This window comes from Gadus chalcogrammus, chromosome 15 (assembly GCF_026213295.1).
Source record: "Gadus chalcogrammus isolate NIFS_2021 chromosome 15, NIFS_Gcha_1.0, whole genome shotgun sequence".
Taxonomy (NCBI): domain Eukaryota; kingdom Metazoa; phylum Chordata; class Actinopteri; order Gadiformes; family Gadidae; genus Gadus; species Gadus chalcogrammus.
In genome coordinates this window covers 17,015,278-17,033,244 of record NC_079426.1, presented here as the reverse complement: position 1 = coordinate 17,033,244, position 17,967 = coordinate 17,015,278, and the positions used below count along the sequence as shown (strand labels likewise).

Genomic DNA, 17,967 nt, shown 5'->3' with positions numbered 1-17,967 from the left:
CTGTTGTAAGGTCCAATAAGGTGGGGTTTCCAAACAGATGTCAGGTTATAAAGCTGCCCCCGAGAATCAAATCAAAGTCCTTGATGAGCATTATTGGCTGTACTCTAGTCACTATACATCAAATTACTATTGATCTGGGATTATAAAATGAGCTTGGGGTTAATTATTATTGTTAATAATTTTACCATGAAGGGTGATGCCCTTCCACCTCCCTGCTTCCCCCCTTTATTAGTTTCCTCATCGTTTTATCCATCCGTGGATGGGCTTCTTGGTTACAACTGAGATACAGTCTCCATGATCCACCTTCACTACATTTTATTTTCTTAGGCGATTAAGGTATACTAACAGGTATTCCTGCTTACTGAGGGGTTATTTCTATCTTAATGCAGAATTAGTATTAAGATGTAAGGGAGGCTTACTTGTAAAGTAAGCCGCCCCCCCCCCCCCCCCCCCCCCCCCCATACAGTGTTGCCAGATCGGGACAGATTTACCGCCCAATCTGGCAACACTGCCCCCATACCCCGTGTGACCAATAGAGGGCGCAGAGCGTCACCGTTCCTCTGACGTCGTCCTCGTCTCTTCCTCGGTGGTACACTTGCCATGTTTGCGGAAGCGTCGTAATATTCTCACATCTAGCTAGCCAAAGTCATTTTTTCCTTTTATGTAAGACGTTACAAACCCTAACATGAATTTACCGAAGGCCCCCGATTCTCTGTGCTTCGACAAGGACGTTTTTATGAAAGTAAGTCACCTGTAAAGCAATGCTGTAGATACGTGTTGTATTCGGCTGGGTATAGAGGCAAACCTGTCATTCAAGTGTTCCTGGGTTATCTGGTCATTGTCAACATTTATGTCTCCTGGATGAAGTAAATACTGTTCTAGTTCATTGAAATCAGAGCTGAATATGTATGTCGATATTTGACTAACGTCAAAGACCTGTCGAGTCTGTGCAACGACGACCCTCGACCAGTAAAACCCCTAGCCATCAAATGGTTAACGTTGGGAATGTTTTCATATTGTGTTGATGACTCTCAGGGTGCATGCTCGTACTGAAGAGGCTGTCTTCGCTCTTCAACCTACCTGTCTTCCCTTGACGAATGTGTACAATTTCGCTCCCTGACGCGCCCTCTCTCTCTCACTCATTCTGCTCTCAGGATGACTTTGACGTGGATCAGTTTGTGGCTGATTGTCGCAAGCAGGTTCAGCTGGAAGAGATGCGAGAGGATCTGGAGATGTACTACAAGTTACTGAAGACCGCTATGGTGGAGCTCATCAACAAAGACTATGCAGACTTTGTCAACCTTTCCACCAACCTGGTGAGTGGTAACGCCCTTCCCTCCTTTCTGACACCTTTCTGTTATCACATCTCTCTCAGTCACGTCTCACTATCTGTGTGTCTAATCTTTTGAAAGGTCGGAATGGACAAAGCCTTGAATCAGCTCTCCGTCCCCCTGGGCCAGTTACGAGAAGAAGTGATGGTGCGTATTGTGCTTGTGTACACATCTCACTGTGTGTATGCATGTGTGTTCGTGGAGGCGTGTCCACTAATGCTGGTCGATGTGGTTATTGTAGAGCCTTCGTTCCTGTGTGAGTGGGGTGATTGAGGACATTGACGGCCATCTGGCAAAACAAGAGGACCTGCAGAAAAAAAAGGTAAAACAGCAATAAACAGCTATCATTAATCAAACACTTTTAGTATGTCTGAGATTAGAAAATAAATATTGTTTGATAACCTTGCTTAACCTGCTCTCTCGACTCAGTTTTTTCCCCCATCAGTTGAGATGTACAGGTTGATTTTAAGTTTGTTAAAGAAAATATTGAAATCTTGAGAGTAATTTGATGGCCGTGTAGCCAGTGTAGTGTGATGCCGTCTTACCCTAAAATAACAACATTGATCGAGCACAAATCGACAAGAGCCCCTATAACTGGAGTCTATAAGTGTATAAATGCATCAATCACTCGTATTGCTTGTATATAACAGATGACTCCCATTATATTTAACATGGGGATATCTTTGTCATTGCCATTAAGTATGTTTCATGTGTCCACCAGGTGTGCGTGCTGAGGCTGATCCAGGTGGTGCGCTCAGTGGAGAAGATTGAGAAGATTCTGCACACACAGAACACCAAGGAGTCCAGCTCCCTGGAGAGCAGCAGGTAGGGCCGACCAAGATACACACACATGCACACACATGCAAACACATGCACACACAGGGGCAGGCATACTGTTACTGTGTGTCCCTGCCAAATGGTTCTAGGTTCAGAACCACAAATGTCCACATTGTAGGGGTTCTTGAGCAAAATACCTAACCCATACTCACTTATAATGTTGTTGCTTTGGAAAAAAACATTTTGTTTTTTTCTTTTGTACATTATCAATAACATCCTCATTCAGTACGCTAGCTGTACTGAACAAGGAAATTGGTGCTTGGATAATTACCAATAATGCATATCATACATTCTTTGGTGTGATCATTGGTGTACATACATTACTGTGTGTGTGTGTGTGTGTGTGTGTGTGTGTGTGTGTGTGTGTGTGTGTGTGTGTGTGTGTGTGTGTGTGTGTGTGTGTGTGTGTGTGTGTGTGTGTGTGTGTGTGTGTCTCTCCAAAGTCCTCTACTCGCAGGTCAGATCCTTGAAAGAATCGCTACAGAGTTTAACCAGCTCCAGTTCCATGCAATACAGAGCAAAGGCTTGCCCCTGTTGGACAAAATAAGACCTGTAAGTGATCTGAAGGCATGAGTGATCCCCCAAATAGCCTTGCATTCCACCAACCATCCATTTTGTCATTTGACAAAGATATTATTTTCATTCTCCTCCCTTTGGAATCAGTGTTGTACATCCTGTTGTGCAACATTAGCATATTCCATACATCCAAATTCTGTTAAACATTAAAACATAGGTGGTGTCTTGCCTCCTGCTGTGCAAATATTGCAAATCCCATTGAACCATTTAACCCCCTTCCCCTTTACATTATGAATTGATTTAGTGGTTCAGGGGCTGATTGTCCCAGACCGATGACTGGTTATTAAAACGTGATACCGATCTCTCCTTGCCCGTGCCAGCGCATCGCGGGCATCACCTCGATGCTGCAGCAGTCCCTGGAGGACGTGCTGATCCAGGGGCTGCAGACGGCCAACCTTGAGATGGTGCGTCACTGCCTGCGGACCTACGCCACCATAGACAAGACGCGAGACGCCGAGGCCTTGGTGGGACAGGTGCTGGTGAAACCCTACATGGACCAGGTGAGTCAAGCACTCTCAAACACACTGGAGCATTCACACTACACTTAACTTTTGATGACAACCCAAGGCATTGAAGGATGTCTCCCCCAACAGAATGCATTACTTTTTTAATTATTTACTGTGACATCACAACACTTCATTCCTACGTCAAGTTAAATGTATTTTGCTTATGATTTTCATTGCCAGTCCTGGCAACAAGACAATAATATTTTCTACAAATGCTGCAAAATCCTTCCCTGACCCCCTGCTCTGTCCACCCCATTGCTCTCCTGCCCTCCAGGTGATCGTTGAAGACCTGGTGAAGGCAAACCCAAACGGTCTGCAGCTGATGTACTCCAGACTGCTGGAGTTTGTCCCTCACCACTGTAGACTGCTCCGGGAGGTGACCGGAGGGGCCGTCTCCAGGTACCGATGCTGAAGCACAAGTCTTCCAAGCCTGTGGTCGGCAGCGGTGATCCGTGGACGTGCAGTAGTAGTGTTTGGTCCAGCGGTGATCCGTGGAGGTGCAGTAGTAGTGTTTAGTCCAGCAGCGGTTGTTTGTGGACCAGCACAGGGCAAAGCTGGTGGTCCTTGGGAAATGCTTAAACAATTTAAATAATAACAATGTTAGAAAAAACACACCTAAAATCACCTTATTCTTTGGTAAACATTGTATTAGAGCTACTTATCCTTTCAAATTACCTTTCCTTAGGGCTTGGTGCATACCAATAGTGGTAACTGCCATGCCAACGCGTGTGCATGTGTTTTGATCTGATTTGGACCTCTTTCATTTGGACCTTGTTTCTCTTGGTTTTTTGTTAAACTCCCAAGATCTTGTTCTCATACTGTTGTAGCCTCGACTGTAGTCACAGAAATCACATTTGTAGGGTTTTCAGATTGCTAGCGCATCGTTTTTAAATAAAAGCTGTTTCTTTCACTCCTCAGTGACAAAGCTGACATGGTGCCAGGCTACGATTTCCTGGTCAACTCTGTGTGGCCCGAGATAATACGCGGCATAGAGGAGAGGATGGCCTACCTCTTCAACCCGGGCAACCCAGACGTATTCTATGAGGTAGCTAGCGTGTGTGTGTGTGTGTGTGTGTGTGTGTGTGTGTGTGTGTGTGTGTGTGTGTGTGTGTGTGTGTGTGTGTGTGTGTGTGTGTGTGTGTGTGTGTGTGTGTGTGTGTGTGTGTGTGTGCGTTGTGTGCATTTGTGTGCAGCACAACAATCACAAAACACACGACTATATTGTTTGAATTGTAATTCTGCCTGGATAGTGATGCAAAGGTGAGAATGCCTCTTGGCTATTCTCGTGGCGTTTTGTGTCTGGTGTGATCCCTGCTCTTCTCCTCCCTCGCTGTCCCTGACCAGCGGTACACGGTGAGCATGGAGTTTGTGCGACGGTTCGAGCGTCAGTGCAGCTCCCAGGCCAGCGTGAAGCGGCTGCGGGTCCACCCCACCTACACCAGCTTCCACAACAAGTGGAACTTGCCCGTCTACTTCCAGCTACGGTGGGTAGGGACTGTTAATGCCGGCCCATGATCTTCTTGTTGCTAATCAAGTGATTGAACATTACTGATTATTGATGCTTAATGCAGTCGACCCGTTTCTGTAATAATTAAATGGCTATTGATTTCAGCTCTGCTATATGCTATGGCCCCTGGTCAATGAGGGCTCACTGATGAAAAACGATTCATTATAGACACTTATTGAATTGAATGCAGCATGATCATGGGAAGACACACGCAAAGCATACCAAACATCTTCCTAAGAGACAATAGGTGCACGTGATTCTTGTAGTTAAATATCAGATTTTGGGGCTTTTGTTCAGAAAAACAAAGGTGAGTAGAGTAACCACGTGGAGAATGTTGTGGATTGGTCATGGCTGAAGCAAGCCATGGGGGGAGGGGCCAAGTTAATTTGCACCACACTATGGAGGAAGTGTACAGCCGGAACACATGCACTTAGGTGCTTAGGTCTGGAAGGTCTGCCACCGGCGGTGTTTGTTGAGGGCCGTTGTCGTTCAACCGGACTTTGCAGCCAATCAAATGAGCTTGGACGACATGTTTTCATGAATGCAAGACCATTAATGGGATCTACACCATAAGAAGTCAGGGTATGACATGGCCCCAGTTTCAGACTTCTTGTCTCCAGGGTTAATCCTAACTAACATAACACCTTTCAAAAGGAGAGAGGAAAGGAGCTATCTCTCGGTGCAAGGAGACACTTATTGACTGTACACATGCCTTAGTGATTGTATTAGTTACTTTCTTACTACACACGTTGCATCAACGGAGGATATTTAAATACAAGACCTCCAAATATTTGCGGATTGAGGACAATGTAATGAACTGTGTTCTGTGTTCTGGAGAACACCCATGACATTTTTTACGTACGTGGCACAACAAACAAACAAGTGTTGTGTTTGTATTGTGCAGAGTACAGCAGCTCACAGTGTGGGGACAGTGTTTATCACCGTCATGTTGTACTGTTTGCGTTTGGCAGCAGCTTCGACTCGTACATGACATGCCGGTTTCGTGGACTTTGTGCGCCTGCTGTAGGGACTTTCCATTTCACGTGATTTCTGTGTGCTTGTGTTTTTCCCACCCTAACACCTAGTGTTTTTCCATCTCCCCCCTCTCTGTGTCACTTGTGTATCTCTATCCCAGATACAAGGAGATAGCTGGAAGTTTAGAGAACGCTATAAGTGATGGGCTAGAGGCCGCTCCAGGTAAACACTCACTCTGTGTGAAAAAATAAATCAATTTGCGTCATTTGTAAAACTTGTAATTGACTCAGTGTGTGTGTGGAGCAGCGGGCAGTGCGTACCACCTTAAGGTGTCTGAGGTGCTGTGGTCGTGCCTGAAGAGGTGCTGGTCAGACGGGATCTACATGGCGCCCCTGGTCCATCGCTTCTGGAAGATCACCCTGCAGCTCTACTCCAGATACTCCAAGTTCCTCCATGAGGTGACCTACACCCACGCTGCGTGTCTTGACTTAAACCTGCACCCTGTACCATGTCCCATAGCAGCCTCTAGTGGCCTGAGTGATAGCTACAGTTTTAGCTATATCATCTCCTGGATTTCATGTCTGCCCATGGTGGGGGAACTGTACTAGAATACCATTATTCAGAAAGAAAAATCCCCTGGATGATTGATTTGTTGATTTGAGCGTTTTAGACTTGAGAAATGTTGTAGTTCAGGTATTTCTTAATGGAGTAAACAGCTGCACTATAAAAGTGACATCATGCAGGTTTATATATTGACTTCAAACATGGTAGCCTGGACGTGATTGGGTGTTAAATATTGATGTTTTTTTGTTGACATCCAGCCTGACTTCACGATGCTGACTGCTGCCTTCACAGGTTCTCACCAAGACTCCCTGCCCTGAGGCCACCAAGGAGCCCGCCAGGCCCCTGCCTAGCTCCGCCTCCTCCACCTCTAGTCGTGCCTCATTGGATGAGGGGGGAAGCGAAGGTGGAATTCCTGCCTCTCTCTCCACCAAAAAGCTGGTCTACATCGCGGCAGACATACAAAAGCTACAAGAGCAGGTGAAGATCGCAACTACCTTATCAATTTTCATTTTTTCTAAAAGTTTCATTTGGGTGTAATGTTTTCCTGTGGGTCTTCCTCAGATTCCAGACTTGATGGAGATAGTCAGACAGAGGCTCGAGGCGGTCGGCTTCAAAAACTTCACTGTGATAGAAGGTATTTTGCGCACAATCCTACCAATATCTTTTATCTTTCAGAATATTTAGGTCTTGACCCTCTTGAGCCCTACAATACTTATTTTTCCTTGAATTATTCTATTCATTTTTAACTTCACCACTCAGAACTGAAAGCTGTCCTAAACCATAAAGAACAGAGCAGGAGAATTTAAACAACCCAAAAATTATCCCCCAAAAGTGTTCACAGGCAATATAGATTCCCCCAACCACTCAGGTAAGAGATGCCCTGATAGGTCAGAAACAAGCTGGGGGCGGGCTAAAGAAAACAAGACATTCTCACAGAGCATCTCACTCTTTAATAGCCGATGGTGTGTTCTAGAATGAGCTTAGATAGACGGGCCTGACAGCATGTCTCTCTCCTGCCAGCGGCCCTGGGGGACTCCAAGGCCTCTCTGTCTGGAAGCACCCCCACGCTGAACGCCCGCATGACCCAGCATCTGAGCGAGCGCTGCAGCCGCTACCTGAAGAGCGCCTCGGAGGTGCCCCGCCTCTACCGCCGGACCAACAAGGTACGTCCGCTTCCTGTAGAGTCATCTAGGGAAATGTAGGGGTTGATCAAGGATGCCTACAGGTAGAGTGCCGTTTTTGGTGGTTTCGGTTGGAAGTTGCTTTGTATCATAAACATCTGTCACGTTCTAACCATCAAACATCATAGACACTGACTGATTCATACTGAAGATTTATTTTTTTATTTTTTTTATTTTTTAAGAGGGGGTAGGACCAGAAAAGTTTTTCTTAACTTCTTCCTATCCCTTTTGAACATGAACTATGTTATTTGAGTTATGTATTTGTTGCTTAGGATCCTGAGGATCCCATTTGTTTGTTTTTAATTTATTTATTTCCTTTTTTACTGCTCAATTGTTTTTGTTGTATTATAATTTTTTAACCATGTTCAATAAAGACCTAAATAAAAAATAAAAAATAAATAAAACGGGGTCAGAGCTTTTATATTTCTTGCTTAACTTTTCATTCAAATGCTGCATAAACGAGCAGCTAGGGGTCAGGACACCATTCGGACACTCATGTTCGCGTTTGGTCTTCAACATGGCTAGCACTTTTTAGTGAAGTCCAAACCATCACCAGACAATTATTGTGGGAATCCCAGGCTACCAGTACATAAATGAATGAATAAACAAACAAATTAATGAATGAATACACTGTCGCCTTTGCTTACGTTGCTGCTACTTCCTTGTGCACAGGAAGTGCCGGTGCGCGCCTCAGCGTACATGGACAACGCCCTCCGTCCGCTGCATCAGTTGCTGACTGACTCCAAGGGTCTGGTCGACCCCGCTACGGCGCAAGACTGGCTACGTGTCACCCTGTGTGACTGCACACAACGGTAGGCACAACGCAACATGCAGGCAACGTGCACACACAGTTAATAATTCTGCTTGGGCTTTAGTCCACAGAGAGAGAATATGCGTTGGTTGGTGTAGTTCCCAGAGAGTGGTCAGATCTTTGATTTTTGAATGTTGCCTTTCACACATGAACTGCGGATCATCTCCGGAGAATCAGGTCCGGAGATGATCCAGAGTTGCACATTCGCGCATGCAACATACATCCGGAGATAAGCCGCATCAGACACGTTTGCACATATCGGTGATACTCCGGATACCTAGGAAGAGGGGTGGCACCTGGGCAGAGCCTGTAAGAGGCGGGAAGTCACGCAGAAGGCATGCAGCCGAAGTCACAGTGTTTTGCTTGCAACACATTGAAGATCAAGGGTGAGGCTTCCGACTCGGTAAAGCTTTTTGCAGAGATATCAATAAGGCATTTAATTAGACGTATCCAATAGCAATATCAGAGGAGAAGTGGAATGTAGAACGCAAAATACAGGCAAGAAGGGAGAAGTATGAAACAGCTACACTCTGTGCTCCTGGTTTCATGTCACATGATAAAACGTCATCAATACAACAGCAACACTCGCTCGTTGTGAGTTCTCCAGCTCACCGAATCTCCAGGCTTCACTCTAGACAGGCCTACCCGGGTAAACTGGTTCGGACATTTGCGTTCACACATACCGGGTATAATCCGGAGGATGTCCAGTTTACGGTCTATTTTTTAAGGCTATTAACTGGCTCCCATGTGATCGACTTTAAGGGTTGTAGTCGTAGTGACAACAAAAGGTAACGGTTGGCATGGCAATCACTACCAAGGATGTTGTGTCCCTATTAGGGGTGTGAACGGTTACAAAAAATGGGTTACACAAGCCCTTTTTTTTCGTGTACACTGTTAACCGTTTTTTTTTTTAATTGATTTAAAAAAAAAGAAATTAAGTGGACCGCAGTCGCGCTATAGGGGGTTTATTTGTTTATCAACACGGCGGGTGTGCGAGCAGAATGATCGCAAAAAGAAAATGTGTTTGACCGGTTGCCATGGTCATCTCCGTGTGGTTAATTTGCAGTTGCGGTCATAATTAGGATGTTGTCAGCTTACTGTTTCATTAAACTGAAATCAGAAAACGCGGTTATATGCTATAGACCTTAGTATCTGTGGTATAAAGGCGGGGACGAATTTCGAATTATACGTACACTTTATGTTGGAAGTATAGGCCGTCGCTATTCCCATTGAAACGAATGGCGCGGTGATTATTCTTCAAAACGAGAGCTGTTAAATTGTAAAAAATGAATTAAACTGTAATCAGACAACGCAGTTATATGATATAGACCCTAGAGTATCTGGTATAAAGGCTGGGACGAATTTCGAATTATAAATATGCAAACTTTATGTTGAAAGTATGGGCCGTCAGGATTCCCATTACAATGGCACGGTGATTTTATTTAATTTTTTTACGGTTTTCGTTTACTGATTTTTCCTGAACGGTTATGATTTACTAACCGGTTACACGTATACCCGTGCACACCCCTAGTTCCTATGCTGAACACGTATTTCACCGGGGCCTAAAGGTACTATGAAACCATCTCGGAGGTGCTGAGCTCGGTGAGGAAGATGGAGGAGAGCCTGAAGAGGCTGAAGCAGGCACGGAAAGGCGCCGCCACGGTAACCACGACGGGGACCAACGGGGGGCTGACGGACGATGGCAAAATCCGCCTGCAGCTGACCCTGGATGTACAGTACCTGGGAGAGCAGGTAGGGGGCGTGCACATAATACTGTTGACGACTACGGACTGGAATTACAACTCTATTTGAAGTGCCTTTTCAAAGACTGAGGATAGAGCACCTTTAAAAAAGCGCAGTTACAAAGCGGTCAACGTTTAGTGAGGCACAAGAACACTCGTTGTGATTGTGCTTCTTCAAGTACGCATTTACAAAATCAATTAACAACACAAATCGGTGCAATTCAAAGTATGTCATCGTTTTTGAACAAAAGATGAATTAAAAAAAAAATACGGCAACATAAGAATTAGGGCCCGACCGATATAGATTTTTGAGTGCCGATGGCAATTATTTTCAGAGAAAAATTACCAATACGATTTAATCGGCCGATTAAAAGCAAAACAAAAAAAAGCATATAAAACGTAGTTTTTTATACCTTAAATATACTTTAAACACTTTTGACGAATATGTGAATTGAATGCAGAACCTTTGAGTGTTTTAGAATACATTTAAAGTCAAAAATGAGTGTAATTGTGTGTGTAAATGTAAAATAAATAACTAACTCCCAATGTTCTGCGCTCGTGAGCAGTGACTAACAGGTGCGTGCTGAGCAGTATGGTCTCACTGTTAGAGTATACAGTATAACAAATTAACATGGCCTGGGACCTAAAGAAAAACAGGCACAACATGCTCAAACAACACGTCTTGTGTACATTGGTGAGGTGAGCTCGCAGCTGCCTGAGCGAGCGTGCTTTCATGTTGTCCGGTAAAATTCAATCTCCTCTTTTTTACTCCAGCTAAAGTTGTTAGTTAGCAAGGCGAGTAGGAGCGCAATCTGCAGGATACTAAGCGCAATAACATTAAAAAATTATAATAATAATAATAATAATAATCGGTTGTAATCAGCGTCTTTTTGGCAGATGTTGATTATTTTCAAAAATGCTATAATCGGCCGATTAAATCGGCAGGCCGATGAATCGGTCGGGCCCTAATAAGAATGCATTAATATAAAAACAACTGCTATATAATTGTAGTTGCGTATTCCCATTCCAAAGCTTTCCACTTAGTTGGTGCTTCATATCGATGAATACATACAAAATAACAATAGGAATGCACTCATCAAATCAACAAATCCGGGACAATCAAACTAGCAGGGCAATTTGGAAACCTTTTGAGTGCGGGATTCAGCAATACATTCTGTTATCGAGGGGCGGGTAAGGACACAACAACTCCGCTGTGGACCAGAAGACTGTATTTAGTGTGTCAGCAAAATGGCGCTCAACAATTTACATGTGTGGTCCGGCAGCTCCAAGAGCCGGACATTGTGTTTGATTTATAAAGTAATCTTAAGGTCAGTTCAATACATCAGAAACAGTTCATAGTTCCACCCACTGCCTATCACCATGACTAGTTTGGTGCCGTTTAGCGGCTATAAACGAATGTGAGTCAAGGTTTACGTTGCAGTGGACTGCGGTCTGTTTTGATGGATGCCTCTTGTCCCGCAGATCGAGAAGATGGGTCTGCAGCCGTCTCAGATCTCCATGTTCTCCACACTGACGGAGCTGGTGCAGGAGGCCCGGGACCTGGCTGAACAGAACCAATAGAGACCTACAGGACTCTATCTCTCACATTCTCACACTCACACAATGGACTTCCGGAAATCAGCAGTACAACAACCACAGCGCAACCATTCACGTCACACTTGGGTGGGTAAACAAGATCTGCTCAACCTTATCCTGTCCATGCTAACTGAGGACGATTGCACATTGAGTTGCTCAACTGATTTGGCTGGACGACACAGACACAGACACACACACACACACATACACACTCACACTCACACTCACACTCATATATATATATATATATATAAGACATTCAACCTCTACTGGGTTCATAACAATAAAATGGCCGACATGTTAGATCTTTTTATGCAGGCACTAATGATTCCTCTGTCTTGTAATGTTGCCCATTGGATATAGTATGTTTTAAAAAAGAATGCCAAAACCTATATTATGATTATAGCAACAATCTGTTGCAAATTATGTAAATGTTTTAATTAATGCTATTTACATTGATAATAAATAAAAGATCACAATGTATGGATATGTTGTGTATGTCAAATTAATTTGCAAAGAAATGGTGGCAATTGGTCAACCTGCAGAAAAGCAACAATGGTGTACTTTCAGTGTTCTCCATGTCCAATCACATTTAAACTATTAACAATTAGTCAACTTGCAGAAATGTAACAATAGTGTACTGTCAATGTTCTCCATGTCCAACCATATTTGAACTAATAACAATTAGTCAACCTGCAGAAATGCAACAATGGGGTACTGTCAATGTTCTCCATGTCCAACCACATTTGAACTATTAAAGATCCCATGGCATGAAAATTTTACTTTCTGAGGTTTTCTAACATTAATATAAGTTCCCCTAGCCTACCTATGCTCCCCCAGTAGCTACAAATTTCGTTGGGTTTAAAACGAGCACTAGGCATTCTGCTCCGCTTTTGAAGAAACAAAGCTCAGACAGGCCATTTTGGAATTTTCCCTGTATGACGTCATAATGGGAGATGCCATCTCCCCTTTCTCTGCCTTGCCAGCCCAGATAATTTGGCCCGCCAATGAGCTATGACCATGCGAGCGCCACATGTGTGTTGTCTTTCTCTGTCTCTGAGGTCAGCAGCCATGATATTGATGCTACATCAGTGTATTTTAAACAGCCCAGGCATTCACATCTGATCTAAGAGGAAAGAGGTTGTCCATGCCCTTAAAAGGTCACCTCAGTGCGTCACATCTTGGGTGAAACACAGAGCACCAATGTTACTACATTGAGATAAAAAATCTTTATTTCAAAAATCATTGTATACAAACAAAAATATACTCTATTACATGATATACAAAGACATCAGTCATTCATCACAGAAACAGATTCTACTGGACCTACTTTAAATCACATACTGTACAGAACACTGCAATATATAACTTTACAGAGGAAATGTTTTGCTCCTTAGCTCTAAGCATGACTTCAGTGTGAATACTGATTAATGGTTAAAAGCTCATTGGTCATAGGTCATTCAATTGTGCTTCATCTCCTCGTGTGCTATCTCACAAGACTAATATGCAGAGGATGTGACAGAGAGAAAAAATAAGGAAGTACTGCTTGTCAATGGATTTTATCTTCAGTGGATGGTAACGTATTCTTAGGGCAACTGGCCGTTATATTACTTTGGATAATACTTAGTAATATTTCGTAAGCTCCTACAAAACTCCCTAGAGCGTAGGATTGGTGATCTTCCCCAGCATGAGGATGGCATTAGAATGTCCTTCTGTTACGGAGAAGAAGAAGGGCCGATTGATGGTCAGCTTCAGGGGCACGCCCCCTTCCGGGTTCCTGTCCTCGCTTTCTGCTCCTTCTTCTGACATCTCAAACTGCACCTTGTTGAGAACCTGGTAGAGGGCAAGGGAAGACAGACAACTGTCAGTCACACATATTTGGTTGTAAATCTCTATTGTGTATGGTTATTGTGTGAGTCAATGTATGAATAATAACTGGTCACCCATTTCAGCAGTTTATTATAGGATATATTGCGCAATAGTAATCGTATTCAGATTCAGATTTTTTTTTTGTCCATCCAGTTGACAGCAGAAAATACATTTTAAAACAACATGCGACCAATAAAGCAAACATAAGCATTGGAAAAAAAAATTGTTATTATAGTTATTGTATTATTCTAGATGAAAGACACTTTGTTAACAAAAAATTATGGGCAAAAAAAAAAAAATGTTTGCCCATTTGTGTTGTCGAGTAATAAAAGTTATACTGCTAAGATAAAACCAGCATGCTCCAGCTTACCTTATCTATTATGAAGGGTTTGCTGCTGCTGAGTCGGTCGAACTCCGCCTCGGAGCCCAGCAGGCTGTCCTCCAACTCGGCCGCCGTGTTGCCGAGCAGCTGGCGGAGGTCCGTCACTGACGACAGGGAGAACTTGGGCAGGGACAGCTCCAGCTGACTGCTCAGACAATAACAAACCAACACAACAAGGCAGTTGAAAGATTTATGCTGAAAGGTAACAACGCTTAAAAGACCAAACCCACAACAATGGATATTGATCGATATGATACGGTCCAACGTTGAGGATATGGACTTAAGGGATAATCGCCTTTTCTGACCCTCATGAAGAAATTCACGTGCGAAACGGTTTCCAAAGTGGAAACATGAACACTGTGAAATCCAATGGACATTTTCAGAGCCAGGATTTGTATCTAAGGATATTTTCCACTCAAAATATGACGTTTTGGAGATGGATCTTCATCTAAGGCAGTTCATCGTAAACACAGGCTAATTGCTGCCGGTTTACTTGATAAACTCGAAGAGATCGAATGAGGGATTTATAGGAAGACTCACCCTTCCTGTAGGTCCCGGTGCCAATCGGTGATGACGTCGGAGCGAAGCTTTCCTTCGATGTCCTTGAGCTTGATCCCCGCATTGGGCAGGACCAGCAGCATATAGGAGCGCTTGCTCAGAGCCAGCTTCACCACTGTGCATTGCCTCACCTTGATGGGGAATAGAAACCAATATTTCACACAGTAACCCAACCACAAATCTAAACCTATATTGAGAGCACCATCTTTTGAGGAAACAAATGGACATCCCGTTGCCCAGCCATGTCACCATAGCAACTGGTCCTTACCTTGTCGTTGAAGTAGTAGTACGGCCCAGTGTGGGTCATCAGCGGGACCGTCACTGTGGTGTTGTCGTCTACGTGAAACTCCTGTGGTGAGGTCCTTTCTGGTTGGAAGGCTGTCTTCCAGTTTCCTTAAGAGACCAAGTGGTGGTTTGAGAATATCCAGGAATTGTGTTCAGTGCTATATTTGATGGTGGCTGTGATGTTTCCTCAAAGAGCCTCTGTAAACTGCACATGTGCAGGTCAAACAGTTCACATGGGCCTTTATTCCATTGGTTACCAAAGAGGATTTTCCATTGCCGGTTTGCAACCATGAACAATAGTTTTACACGGTGCAATGTTAAGGCCCAATCCCATTTCTTCCCCTTACCCCTTCCCCTTACCCCTCCCCCTTGTTTTGAAGGGGTAAGGGGAAGGGGGAAGGGGAAGCGGTAAGGGGTAGAAATGGGATTGGGCCTAAGGCTCATGTTACCATACACCATCTAAAAAGAGAGCAAACCAACCTTTAAACACAAAGGAGCTCATGAACAGCAGGTTGGCGCTCGGGCTGAGGTCTTTGAAGACGTCCTTCACCTTCCCCTCGGAGGTCTTCTCCACAAACCCGCTCACCAGCGCCTCCGCCTCCTGGCTCTGGGAGAAGTCCACCTCCCGGGTGAACGACGCGTCGGAGAAGTCCTGCGTGCCCTGGACAAAGTCCTCGGAGAGCTGGGCCCCCGGGGGCCCTGCGAAGGCCCAGACCTGGGTGACGATCTCGTCCTCGGGGCCGTCGTCCACCAGGGAGGTGATGCCCTGCAGGGTCTTCAGCACCTTGTGTCCGTCCACCAGGGACACGCAGTCCTTGGGGTCCGTGACTCGGTTCAAGCCCAACAGCTCCTGGAGGAGGGGAGGAAGAAGAGGAACCGGGTTTGTTTTAGGTCCAACATCATCTTCCTCATCATCAATCGATTTCAATCGTAACTGTCATTGATCGGTTTGATGAGTTGATTTGTCATTCAAATAATTAACCTTTGATCAGATAATAATCAAAAACTTTCTGCGTAATGCCATCACACACACTGCCCAAGGTACACCTGCCCCCATGGTGGCAAAAAAAAAAGCATGCAGATTTGTCCCATGTCCAAAACCGATGTCCCACCTGGTACGAGCTGGCCGTCTTCACGGACGCCCCCAGGTAGAAGGTGACCAGCGAGCCGTAGGTGTTGACGGGGGACATCAGGGTGTTGGCGGGCCCCCGCTTGGTGCTGAGCGCCTGGTACAGGCGGACCCCCAGCGTGTTCAGCAGCTCGGCCAGCACGGCCGTCCTCTGAGTGACGTTCTGCGGGGGGGCGTCCCTCACGGTGGGGTCCCGGGCATCGGGCGTCAGCACAGCGGCGTCCAGCGGCGCCAGGGTCAGGGTCCGCAGGGGCTGGGAGGCCTCCGTCTGCAGGGTCTCGCAGCTCACGTTGTCGGCGGCAAAGAGGTAGAAGGGGTGGATGTAGACGCGGTTGGCCTCCGTTGCTAGGCAACAGCTCAGGAGGAGCACCAGCGACAGGGGGACGGACATGAGCGACCGGCGCTGCATTTTAGAGACACTTTCTGGTGGTCCGGCGGGATTTAACTGTGAGTTTAATCTGTGGAGGAGAAGACGTGCAGGCCCGTCGTGTTATTGGTAGAACCACAAGCCCTTTTGAGCGGAGCCAGACAATGGGATGGCTGTTTTTTTTTTTTTTAATGAATGGAGCATCACTGTTGTTCGCTGCGCTGGACAAATCTGGTTCGATCTGGTTTTCCATCGCTGACAGGATTAGCCGAACATTAAGAAAAGGGTAGCATGTCAGTGATTGATTCATTCTCTTTTGTGTGTGGTCGCTCCTGCTGGACAATGAATGAAGGCAGGGTGACAGCCGTGGGGAACGTAGAATAAATGGAAGAACTGTGTGTGTGTGTGTGTGTGTGTGTGTGTGTGTGTGTGTGTGTGTGTGTGTGTGTGTGTGTGTGTGTGTGTGTGTGTGTGTGTGTGTGTGTGTGTGTGTGTGTGTGTGTGTGTGTGTGTGTGTGTGTGTGTGTTTGTTTGTGTGGGCGGTTTTGCCTTCATTTGCATTCAGCCTTCAACTTAAATAAAAACATCAAAAAACACTTTATTTTTTCAGCGGCGAAGGCAGTAAGCTTTCCTAGCACCTACTACTGGGTTCTGGGTTAGCTTCTGCATAAAACCCTGCAGGACTTTAGTGTTTGAGTTGGACTCCAGCCACGGAGGAAAGTGAACTGATGGACTCCTGCAGGGTACAAACAAATAGGGGCGGCTCTGCTGTCTGCACACAAACTTCTGGACATTGCCATGCTTCCAGCGATCAATAACGGCTGATCGGCCTGCGTATACCGATTCCCGACCATAGGGTCAAAAACCTTCTGGGTTCACGATCAGCCATACCGGCCAAGCAAAGATCACAACACAAGTCCGTTCAGAATCACTAGGATCCCCAGGACTATGCAACCGCTCTCTTTTAAAAACCACCTTTGTTTGTATCACTGACTATTTGGGGAAAGTTAGAGAATAAAATTCCAGCGCATCCCAACATTAATGCCATTACTTTGCTGTAAAACTACAAAGAACCGCACAGCATTAACCCTTATTGATGAACCAATAGACGTATCCCATCCAAACAAACAACCACCATGACACTAAGCTGAGGCATAGGTTATATGGCTCTGTGTGTCTCAGTGTGTATGTTTTCTGTGTGTGTGTGTGTGTGTGTGTGTGTGTGTGTGTGTGTGTGTGTGTGTGTGTGTGTGTGTGTGTGTGTGTGTGTGTGTGTGTGAGTGTGTGTGTGTGTGTGTGTGTGTGTGTGTGTGTGTTTGTGTGTGTGTGTGTGTCTCCCACTCGCGCTCTCTTACCGTGTCAGTGGCTGCTGCTGTGGATGTGGAGAATGAGTGCTCCTCTGCTCCTTGCCCCTTGCTTTTAAACACAGCCAGATAAGCCCACACTCCCCCTCCCGGTTACTGATTAACCCGCACAGAATTGAGTGAGGGGCCGACGTGACTCACAGGGGCTCACAGGGGCGCTTTGTCCTGCTCTAGCCCCCCAACCCCCACCCACCCCCCCCCCCCCCCCCCCCCCCCCCACCCCAACCCGTGTCAAGATGAATTGGGTGAGTGAGGGAAGCAGGCACCCCCCCCCCCCCCCCCCCCCAACACACACACACACACACACACACACACACACACACACACACACACACACACACACACACACACACACACACACACACACACACACACACACACACACAC

The 17,967-nt window shown here is 45.5% G+C and overlaps 2 protein-coding genes across 2 annotated transcripts; one reads left to right on the top strand and one right to left on the bottom strand.

Moving 5' to 3' along the window:
* The first annotated feature begins 554 nt into the window (after positions 1-554).
* On the top strand, positions 555-12,428 carry cog2 (component of oligomeric golgi complex 2). The gene is made up of 18 exons (XM_056609325.1): positions 555-742; positions 1,155-1,316; positions 1,413-1,478; positions 1,573-1,653; positions 2,053-2,156; positions 2,612-2,720; positions 3,065-3,244; positions 3,525-3,649; positions 4,169-4,295; positions 4,595-4,734; positions 5,893-5,954; positions 6,039-6,190; positions 6,588-6,773; positions 6,858-6,930; positions 7,317-7,459; positions 8,150-8,289; positions 9,857-10,040; positions 11,513-12,428. Exons 1-18 carry the CDS (start codon positions 686-688, stop codon positions 11,609-11,611), a joined length of 2,190 nt encoding a protein of 729 aa, XP_056465300.1. The 5' UTR covers positions 555-685; the 3' UTR covers positions 11,612-12,428.
* Positions 12,429-12,832: 404 nt separating this feature from the next.
* agt (angiotensinogen) lies at positions 12,833-17,673 on the bottom strand. The gene is made up of 7 exons (XM_056609326.1): positions 17,572-17,673; positions 15,833-16,307; positions 15,201-15,570; positions 14,704-14,828; positions 14,418-14,566; positions 13,866-14,022; positions 12,833-13,459 (listed from the first exon to the last, which is right to left on the bottom strand). The coding sequence occupies exons 2-7, from the start codon at positions 16,256-16,258 to the stop codon at positions 13,283-13,285; spliced, it is 1,404 nt and encodes a 467-aa protein (XP_056465301.1). The 5' UTR covers positions 16,259-16,307; positions 17,572-17,673; the 3' UTR covers positions 12,833-13,282.
* Between the last annotated feature and the right edge of the window lie 294 nt (positions 17,674-17,967).